At 37.8% G+C, this 12,124-nt stretch overlaps 1 protein-coding gene across 2 annotated transcripts in view; it reads right to left on the bottom strand.

The window, feature by feature from the left end:
* The window catches only part of LOC121370282, a 30,149-nt gene extending 18,607 nt beyond the window's left edge, over positions 1 to 11,542 (bottom strand). The window contains exons 1-5 of one of the 2 annotated variants that reach the window (XM_041495418.1): positions 11,279 to 11,542; positions 7,597 to 8,314; positions 7,029 to 7,148; positions 6,194 to 6,307; positions 2,018 to 2,170 (exon numbers count right to left, since the gene is read on the bottom strand). In XM_041495418.1, the coding sequence (XP_041351352.1) occupies positions 2,018 to 2,170; positions 6,194 to 6,307; positions 7,029 to 7,148; positions 7,597 to 8,251 (1,042 nt within the window). In that variant the 5' untranslated portion in view covers positions 8,252 to 8,314; positions 11,279 to 11,542. The remainder of the gene's footprint in view (positions 1 to 2,017; positions 2,171 to 6,193; positions 6,308 to 7,028; positions 7,149 to 7,596; positions 8,315 to 11,278) is intronic. The other variant, XM_041495419.1, reaches the window with a different exon arrangement.
* Positions 11,543 to 12,124: the final 582 nt, after the last annotated feature.

Raw genomic sequence — 12,124 nt, 5'->3', positions numbered from 1 at the left:
CAGGGCCCATGCTTATAAAACATTTACAGATTATAGCAATCACACTGAGGACCGGACTGAAGGTACTCCAGGGCCCATGCTTATAAAACATTTACAGATTATAGCAATCATACTGAGGACCGGACTGAAGGTACTCCAGGGCCCATGCTTATAAAACATTTACAGATTATAGCAATCATACTGAGGACCGGACTGCAGGTACTCCAGGGCCCATGCTTATAAAACATTTACAGATTATAGCAATCACACTGAGGACCGGACTGCAGGTACTCCAGGGCCCATGCTTATAAAACATTTACAGATTATAGCAATCATACTGAGGACCGGACTGAAGGTACTCCAGGGCCCATGCTTATAAAACATTTACAGATTATAGCAATCATACTGAGGACCGGACTGAAGGTACTCCAGGGCCCATGCTTATAAAACATTTACAGATTATAGCAATCCTACTGAGGACCGGACTGAAGGTACTCCAGGGCCCATGCTTATAAAACATTTACAGATTATAGCAATCATACTGAGGACCGGACTGAAGGTACTCCAGGGCCCATGCTTATAAAACATTTACAGATTATAGCAATCATACTGAGGACTGGACTGAAGGTACTCCAGGGCCCATGCTTATAAAACATTTACAGATTATAGCAGTCACACTGAGGACCGGACTGAAGGTACTCCAGGGCCCATGCTTATAAAACATTTACAGATTATAGCAGTCACACTGAGGACCGGACTGAAGGTACTCCAGGGCCCATGCTTATAAAACATTTACAGATTATAGCAGTCATACTGAGGACCGGACTGCAGGTACTCCAGGGCCCATGCTTATAAAACATTTACAGATTATAGCAATCACACTGAGGACCGGACTGCAGGTACTCCAGGGCCCATGCTTATAAAACATTTACAGATTATAGCAATCATACTGAGGACCGGACTGAAGGTACTCCAGGGCCCATGCTTATAAAACATTTACAGATTATAGCAATCATACTGAGGACCGGACTGAAGGTACTCCAGGGCCCATGCTTATAAAACATTTACAGATTATAGCAATCATACTGAGGACTGGACTGAAGGTACTCCAGGGCCCATGCTTATAAAACATTTACAGATTATAGCAATCATACTGAGGACTGGACTGAAGGTACTCCAGGGCCCATGCTTATAAAACATTTACAGATTATAGCAATCACACTGAGGACCGGACTGCAGGTACTCCAGGGCCCATGCTTATAAAACATTTAGAGTCCGATCTTTAAAGATTAAAGTTTGTTTTTATTTAACAACACCACTAGAGCACATTGATTTATTAATCATCAGCTATTGGATGTCAAACATTTGGTAATTTTGACAAATAGTCTTATAGAGGAAACCCGCTAATTTTTACATTCGTAGCAAGGGATCTTTTATATGCATTTCTCGTTCCAGCCAGTGCACCACAACTGGTATATCAAAGGCCGTGGTATGTACTACCCTGTATGTGAGATGGTGCATATAAAAGAGCCCTTGCTGCTAATCAAAAGGAGTACCCATGGTGTGGCGACAGCGGGTTTCCTCTCGTAATATGTGTGTGGTCCTTAACCATATGTCCGACGCCATATAACCGTAAATAAAATGTTTTGAGAGTCGTTAAACAAAACATTTCCTTCCTTCCTTCCCTGTGGTGAACCTTCATATTCTATATAATTAAGTTTAAAAATTCAAGATCATCCAAACAATGCAAATATAATTTGTACAAACAAACAATCAATTTGTGGTCAACATCAACTGAACCACATTCCAGTTACCTAAGATTTTGAAATATTCTTCCCCGATTTGCATTTGTTTTTTGGTCAAATGAATTTTCTTTTTTAAATGTATTTTCCAGTCAGGATGTCTTGATTCTCTCTGCTTGCCACCATCTAGACCCCCCTCTGCATAAATTCCTGCACATGCACCTGTTATATGTAGCAATTCTTCTGGATGTGTGCAGTGGTGTTATACATGTAGCTATAGGCTTAATCTTTCTTACCAGCAAGGTTCTCAATGTTGAAATAAACTTCAAGGCAGTCTTGTAGAATACCATGGATGTTGTATCTCCTGGTTTTAGGTTGAAACTCTATCATGTAACGTCTCAGCAGGGGTCTTAATGTCTCCTTGCGGGTTTCATTAGTAGTATGATGAGCTGCATGGGAAAACATAGAGTCAAACTTGATTATCTTGAATAGGAAATCAGTGGCATGAGATAAATTAAGATAGTAGTGTGGAAATTATACCATGGACCATTCAAATTCACTGGGATGATGACAGTAGTAAGGAGGCCCAGATTGGGAAAAAGCTCTTCTTTTTCATCATCACATGTTTTAAAACACAAATGTCTCTGCAAGTTGCTCCTGACTTTAAAAGATCAGACTACATGTATCACAAAGCTCCATCTTTCTTACTTATTTCAGAAAAGGTTCTATCTCTTCATCTTCTTCATAGTCACTTTCATAGGTGGGTATGCCTGGTATGGAACACACCCCGTTTAATAATGCTACAGTTAAATATGTAGGTGTTGTTGACAGTTTTCTTCCTGTCGTGTGTGTATTAGTGGTTACTATGAAAAATATTTGTTATCAGTGTACTCTAAAATGATCAATGTCATGGTATTTAGCATTAAACTTAGAATTTTTTTTGTATTAGAGCAGGAATCTTTGTCTACTGTGTGGTAGTCAGCCATTCCCTGTTTTCACTGTTTTCACTGTAGAGATTTCTCTGGCAGTAGAAAGCAACCATAAGTGTACAAATGTCCATCTAGCCCTCGCACGGCAGAGTATTGGGCTACCAGGCCAGAAGACAGGTAATCAGTGGGCTATAGGGCTGTCCTCTTCAAAGTAATGTGCACCTGATGCCAAGGACCAGACTCTGGCTTGCACCAATGTCAAAGTCATGGAAAAGTATGTCAATGTCATGAGAAAGTAGGTCATGATGCTATATAGGCCTCCTTACTACTGACAACATAGCATTGGTTAGTAACTGTTTAACAAACATCCAGTAACTAACACATACCCAGTAACGGACTAACACATACCCAGTAACTAACACATACCCAGTAACTGACTAACACTTACCCAGTAACTAACACATACACAGTAACTAACACATACACAGTAACAGACTAACACATACCCAGTAACTAACACATACACAGTAACAGACTAACATTTACCCAGTAACTAACACATACCCAGTAACTAACTAACTAACACATACCCAGTAACTAACACATACTCAGTAACTGACACATACCCAGTAACTGACTAACACTTACCCAGTAACTAACACTTACCCAGTAACTAACACATACACAGTAACTAACACATACCCAGTAACGGACTAACACTTACCCAGTAACTAACACTTACCCAGTAACTAACTAACTAACACATACCCAGTAATTAACACATACTCAGTAACTAACACATACCCAGCAACTGACACATACCCAGTAATGGACTAACACATACCCAGTAACTAACACATACCCAGTAACGGACTAACACATACCCAGTAACTAACACATACCCAGTAACGGACTAACACTTACCCAGTAACTGACTAACACATACCCAGTAACTAACACATACCCAGTAACTGACTAACACATACCCAGTAACGGACTAACACTTACCCAGTAACTAACACATACCCAGTAACTAACGCATACACAGTAACTAACACATACCCAGTAACTAACACATACCCAGTAACTAACTAACACATACCCAGTAACGGACTAACACTTACCCAGTAACTAAAACATACCCAGTAACGGACTAACACTTACCCAGTAACTAACACATACCCAGTAACTAACACATACCCAGTAACGGACTAACACTTACCCAGTAACTAACACATATCCAGTAACTAACACATACCCAGTAACGGACTAACACTTACCCAGTAACTAACACATACCCAGTAACGGACTAACACATTCCCAGTAACGGACTAACACATACCCAGTAACTAACACACACATACCCAGTAACTAACACATACCCAGTAACTGACTAACACATACCCAGTAACTAACTAACACATACCCAGTAACTGACTAGCATATATCCAGTAACGGACTAACACATACCCAGTAACTAACTAACACATACCCAGTAACTGACTAGCACATATCCAGTAACGGACTAACACATACCCAGTAACTAACTAACACATACCCCAGTGGTTGATCAACACCATACAAACACAGTAGATGATCAACACATTACATTCCCAGTAGTTGGTCAACACATTACATACCCATTAGTTGATCAACACTATACAAACACAGTAGTTGATCAACACATTACATTCCCAGTAGCTGATCAACACATTACATACAGAGTAGTTGATCAACACATTACATACCCAGTAGTTGATCAACACATTACATACCCAGTAGTTGGTCAACACATTACATACCCAGTAGTTGATCAACACCATACAAACACAGTAGTTGATCAACACATTACATACACAGTAGTTGATCAACACCATACAAACACAGTAGTTGATCAACACATTACATACACAGTAGTTGGTCAACACCATACAAACACAGTAGTTGATCAACACATTACATACCCAGTAGTTGATAAACACCATACACAGTAGTTGATCAACACATTACATAATCAGTAGTTGATCAACACATTACATACCCAGTAGTTGGTCAACTCATTACATACCCAGTAGTTGATCAACACCATACAAACACAGTAGTTGATCAACACATTACATACCCATTAGTTGATCAACACTATACAAACACAGTAGTTGATCAACACATTACATTCCCAGTAGCTGATCAACACATTACATACAGAGTAGTTGATCAACACATTACATACCCAGTAGTTGATCAACACATTACATACCCAGTAGTTGGTCAACACATTACATACCCAGTAGTTGATCAACACCATACAAACACAGTAGTTGATCAACACATTACATACACAGTAGTTGATCAACACCATACAAACACAGTAGTTGATCAACACATTACATACACAGTAGTTGGTCAACACCATACAAACACAGTAGTTGATCAACACATTACATACCCAGTAGTTGATAAACACCATACACAGTAGTTGATCAACACATTACATAATCAGTAGTTGATCAACACATTACATACCCAGTAGTTGGTCAACTCATTACATACCCAGTAGTTGATCAACACCATACAAACACAGTAGTTGATCAACACATTACATACCCAGTAGTTGGTCAACACATTACATACCCAGTAGTTGATCAACACCATACAGACACAGTAGTTGATCAACACATTACATACACAGTAGTTGGTCAACACATTACATACCCAGTAGTTGATAAACACCATACACAGTAGTTGATCAACACATTACATAATCAGTAGTTGATCAACACATTACATACCCAGTAGTTGGTCAACTCATTACATACCCAGTAGTTGATCAACATATTACATAATCAGTAGTTGATCAACACATTACACACCCAGTAGTTGATCAACAAATTACATACCCAGTAGTTGATCAACACATTACATACCCAGTAGTTTGTCAACACATTACACACCCAGTAGTTGATTAACACATTACATAATCAGTCGTTGATCAACACATTACATACCCTGTAGATGATCAACACATTACATACCCAGTAGCTAATAACACATTACATACCCAGTAGTTGATCAACACATTACATACCCAGTAGCTGATAACACATTACATACCTAGTAGTTGATCAACACATTACATACCCAGTACTTGATCAACACATTACATACCTAGTAGTTGATCAACACATTACATACCCAGTAGTTGATCACCACATTACATACCGAGAAGTTGGTCAACACATCACATACCCAGTAGGTGATCAACACATTACATACCAAGAAGTTGGTCAACACAGTACATACCCAGTAGTTGATCAACACATTACATACCCAGTAGTTGGTCAACACATTACATACCCAGTAGTTTATCAACACATTACATACCCAGTAGTTGATCAACACACTACATACCCGGTAGTTGATCAACACGTTACATACCCAGTAGTTTATCAACACGTTACATACCCAGTAGCTGATCAACACATTACATACCCAGTAGTTGATCAACACATTACATACCCAGTAGTTGATCAACACATTACATACCCAGTAGTTGACTGGCCTCCACGTCTGTGAAGGATCCTGGAATGTATCCCAACACTGCAAGTCTCTGCTGGAATTCACTCGTTAGCCGTTCAATAAACTTCCTGTAAACAGATCCTGTTAAAAAACCCAATTATTTCCATAATGAACATAATTTATTACATATTAATGTTACCCAAGACAACATTACAGTTCTGAGTTAATTGTTATTATTTGGCTAATAAATTTATTTTTTTAATTTAAAGTTCTGACAAAAAGTAAAAAGATGACAGAATGGAGAAAAGAATGAAGCTCTGTAGCAACAAATAATTTTGCTCCAATCATCCAGGTCCAGTTCAGCCAGATCACTAGACTGGTTTATATGCATCACTGTAAACTAAATGGCCACGTCAGAAACCAATCAAATAGTTTATGAACATTAGAGTAACATTCGATCACTGGCTGAACTTGATGCTAATGTATATCGGTTAACATTTTACATTTGGTAATGATATTTGAGGTTGCTATATAGGGCTGCCCTTTAATGTTATGTTGGGTTCACATTAGACACTGCCACCTATTTTGCATGCCAATGATTATACGCCTCACTGCAGTAGGTAACCAATAGTGAATTATAATTGGATAACTGGTAACATAATCATGACACAAGTTGATTTGCAAATGATATTGTATTTCTCAAGTATTCAGAATTATTTTTGAAAATAATTTGAAACACTTTGCAACCTTTAGTGGTTCAGCAGGTAAACTAATGGTGGTTAATGTCAATTTAGGTTTGCAAACAGAGCAGTTCATATGAAACTGAGTGCCATGTTTTCACATAATTCTAATGATACCATACCAACTTGTTCCTCTGAAGCATAGCTTTCTGAACTGAGTGCTCTAAGTCTACACTGACTGAGGATGTCAACCATCTCTGCTGGAGTGAACGATATTCCTTCTGGCTGGCCCAGCTCACATCCTGAGAGAAAAAGTGATCAATTATAAAGACAAGACACAATTTGTAGATATATATATTGACAAACATAGCAAGTAAGAGAGAGACAACCCCAGAGAGAGAGACAGAGACAGAGACAGAATTTGCAGATAGAGTGACATATATACAAACAAAGCAATAGAGGGCAGCCAAAATGTTAAAAACACACACAGACAAACAGAATTAAGACAGACATATTTAGCAGACAAAGATATATACATGTATAGATAGTGCAAAAGAGGGAGAATGTTGATAGAAATAAACACAGCTTGAGAGACAGACACAGATTCAGATAAACATAAACAATGTTAGAGACCAGAGATACAGACAGAAAATTATATATGCATAATTCTTTTCTCAAATTAGCCCAGGAGGGTTATCCTCTCATCAACATTACCGAGTGCAGACACACAGATTTACAAGCTATACAAACCTGCAATAGTTAATACTAATGGAAGTCCACAACACAGTTCAACAATTTTTTCAAGATATTCTCCAAAATCAGCATCAGGTGCAATGGACTTGACAAGCTTTGACCCATCTGTAATGTTCATGGGAGGTAACTCTTGCCAGAAGAAAAAAGGAAAGCCATGGGCAATTTTGGTTGTTGATGAAAAAATTATTCTAGTATTTTGACAATTCTTTATAATCATACTGCAAGTTGCTACAAATTCACTCTTCATTGTTGTGTGGTTCAAGCAATCTTCAGCATTGTCAAATGACAGTATGTAGGCATGAGTAATGTCAGTGTTAATTTTGTTACACATCTGTAAGACCCAGTCATCGGCATCATTCCTGACCTCATTGATGAAACCTAGCAGAAGTAAAATCTTCAAGCGAAGAGTCTCCATGGACGTGACACCCTGCAGGTCAACAGAGCTGATCATCAGACTGCCAACATCTCCATCTCCATCTCCAACATCAGACTGAAGTCTCTTCAAGAATTCATTCACCGTCCTCGACTTGCCAACAGACTTCTGACCAAAGATTCCAAACACTCGGTATTTCCTCCAAGCATCGCGTAATGAATTTAGGAAATATGCCCTTCCAATAAACGGATGATCGACATCGTCATTGTCAACTTCCATCTTGTAGCCACATGCAGTTATTTAGTCATCCTTGTCTTTGTGTCTTTGAAAGATTACTTTTTTCTACAAAAGGAAAAGATCTTCAGGGTTATATTTCATCTTAAGCTTTGTTCCCACTGAAAACAACCTGACACTGATTTCCTTATATCTGTGTAAGGAAATCAGTGTTAATGGCACTTAAAAGTTTGTTTTGTTTAACAACACCACTACAGCACATTGATTATTAATTATTAGCTATTGGATGTCAAACATTTGGTTAAAAATAAAGTTTGTTTTGTGTAATGACACCACTAGAGCAAATTGATTTATTAATCATCGGCTATTGGATGTCAAACATTTGGTAATTTTGACATATATAATCTGATAGAGGAAACCCCCTATATTTTTTCATTAGTAGCAAGGAATCTTTTATATGCACCATCCCATAGATAGGGTAGCACATACCACAGCCTTTGATATACCAGTTGTGGTGCACTGGCTGGAATGAGAAATAGCCAAATGGGCCCACCGATGGGGATCGATCCCAAACCGACCACGCAGGAAGCAGTTTACCACTGGGCTATGTCCTGCTCCTATGGCATTAAAATTGAATGGTGGTAATGCAATGCATTTTAACATCATTTCATTCACACTCAAACTGATATAAAGTGACATCATCATAACATCGTTTCATTCACACTCAAACTGATATAAAGTGACATCATCTTAACATCGTTTCATTCACACTCAAACTGATATAAAGTGACACCATCATAACATCGTTTCATTCACACTCAAACTGATATAAAGTGACACCATCATAACATCGTTTCATTCACACTCAAACTGATATAACGTGACGTCATCATAACATCGTTTCATTCACACTCAAACTGATATAACGTGACATCATCATAACATCGTTTCATTCACACTCAAACTGATGTAAAGTGACATCATCATAACATCGTTTCATTCACACTCAAACTGATGTAAAGTGACATCATCATAACATCGTTTCATTCACACTCAAGTTGATGTAAAGTGACATCATCATAACATCGTTTCATTCACACTCAAACTGATGTAAAGTGACATCATCATAACATCGTTTCATTCACACTCAAACTGATGTAAAGTGACATCATCATAACATCGTTTCATTCACACTCAAACTGATGTAAAGTGACATCATCATAACATCGTTTCATTCACACTCAAACTGATGTAAAGTGACATCATCATAACATCATGGGTGGGATGTAGCTCAGTGGTACAGCGCTCACCTGATGTGCGATTGATCTAGGATCGATCCCTGTCGGTGGGCCCACTGGGCTATTTCTCGTTCCAGCCAGTGCTCCACAACTGGTGTAACAAAGGCTGTGGTATGTACTATCCTGTCTGTGGGATGGTGCATATAAAAGATCCCTTGCTGCTAATCGGAAAGAGTAGCTCATGAAGTGGCGACTGGGTTTCCTCTCTCAATATTTGTGTGGTCCTTAACCACATGTCTGACACCATATAACCATAAATAAAATGTGTTGAGTGCGACGTTAAATAAAATATTTCCTTCCTTCCTTCATCATAACATCATAACACTATAATGCAATGTGTTTTAATTGAATCTTTGAAAACATTCACACAGCAAATATAAGATGTATAAATTTTCATTGTATTGGTTTGAAATCTGTCACTTAAAACCTGCGATATTTCAAACATATTCTATTTAAAGAAGTATCCTGATAAATTCATCAACTGTGCTTATTTCATTAAATACACACTTTTTGGGGTAAATGCACATTGCAGAACACAGGGAGTTAATTCATGTAGTTTTTATCATGGGTCAAGTGACTTTTATATGAATTACATTTCCTGATCAGGTTTGATACTGTAATTACATATACATACTAGGGATTCTCACGACTTTAGGAACTGATGTGCTAGCTGGTGGGGTGGGGGCAGGTCTGTGCCTCACTACTTGAAGCTAGTTCATTAAGATAAATGGCTTCGGCACGATATTTATTCAGGAAGGTGCCAAAAAGTGTGTGTGGGGGGGGGGGGGGGGAGCACACTTTTATATTTACACTTTTACACTATTATAAAGCAAATATAAAGCAAAATATCTGAAAAGTGACCCCCTCCCCGTTTCCTATGCCAGTGTTATTATTGTGGTGTTTCTTGCTGAAATGTTAAAAAACGGACCGTAGATGTTTACCTTGGTGAACTATACTTGAAGCTAAAACATACTTTTTCTTGTCCTAATATTATACAGTGAAAACCCTCAAGCAATACGTACATGTCCACTACTGGGGCCAACTGTTACTGTTACTTTATTAACATGCCTATATCCAAAAGAGGTTCAGGTATCTTTAGAGTCAACAGAGTTTGACATCTCCTAAGCTTAAAGGCCATAACTCTGTGAAAATTAGTAAATAGCCTTGAAGGTCAAACTTAATCTGTAACAGTATGATAAACCTATAGACCAAATTTCAGCTCAATATGTTTAGGCATTGCGGAAAAAAAAAGTTCAGAAAACTAATTTTCATATCTCTTAAATTGAAGGGCCATAATTCTCTCACAAATTGGTAAATTGCCACATAAGTCAAACTTGATCTGTAACAGTATATGGTAAAGCTATGTATAAAACATTTCAGCTCAATATCTGGTCGCATTGTGAAATTTAAAGTCCGGGAAAAAAAATAAAAAATATATATATATATATATAATTATATATATGGCAGACAGGATGGGGGCAAGACTAGTCCACTCCATTTGGACCGGTAAGGGACTAATAATAGAATACTGTGTCTAAAATCAATGACCAACAGGACATAATAATAATAGTTATTTCAACACAACCTTTTTGTCATCCTCGACCGAGAGTTGTGGTAAATGACACATATATACCTAAAATTTTAGGTATTAAGCGTCTAAACCTTAAAATAATGATAATAATAATAATAATAATAATAAAAACAAACACACAATTTCAACATGTGTTTAGCTACTCACGTTTTCACAATATGGCAACTTAAAAAGAATTACTACCTTCTTTCAGTTTCAGTTTCACATGCCACAAAACTGATAAGCCCCATAAGCCTGATAAGGAAGTATTTTTTCCAGGAAGTAAACATATGATCATGAGTAAATTTACATAGTTGAAGGACGCGCCTCGATCTTCGCACCCAGTCACATATCCATCCAGTGAATCCCCAACAACAACATAATATTTTAGTTATGCAAACCATTCTTGGTCCTAACAATAAATGTTCTGACATTGGCTGGTCAGACAAAACCACAATTCTACTTGGGATCGATTTATCGGGCTGTACAGGGGAGCTAACTGCATACTGCTACCTTAGTTTCACTTTCACGTCCTTGTCCGACAATGATTTTTCCTCCGACATGTATATTTGTTGGTGTGCAGACAGAATCTCAATGGACAAAATGTCATTGGTCAATATGTTGTGGAACAAAATGTCAATGGACAAAATGTTTGTACCATCAACGTGGTATCTGGGTCAAAATGTAAACCTGTACGCGTGTATGTGGGTTATCGTGGGGAAATACATGTAGTTGACATTTTGACTGTTGATGGGTTTTTTCCAGACATTTTGACCATTGACATTTAAACCGTTGGCATTTTAACCGCTGACATTTTGTTATTCATCCACATTTGTTATTCTGTGACAAATGAGAATTTGGCCAATAGTTTTAGTTTGACTTCTAAACTTGTGGCCTTGATTTTGACCATGGCTACACACAAATACTGAATAACAAAACGATCATAAAGTTAGTTTTGTTTAACATCACTAGAGCACATTGATTTATTAATCATCAGCTTTTGGATGTCAAACATTTGGTAATGTTGACATATAGTCTTAGAGAGGAAAC

The sequence above is a fragment of the Gigantopelta aegis genome, chromosome 4, assembly GCF_016097555.1.
Source record: "Gigantopelta aegis isolate Gae_Host chromosome 4, Gae_host_genome, whole genome shotgun sequence".
Taxonomy (NCBI): domain Eukaryota; kingdom Metazoa; phylum Mollusca; class Gastropoda; order Neomphalida; family Peltospiridae; genus Gigantopelta; species Gigantopelta aegis.
This window is presented reverse-complemented; position numbering and strand designations above follow the sequence as displayed.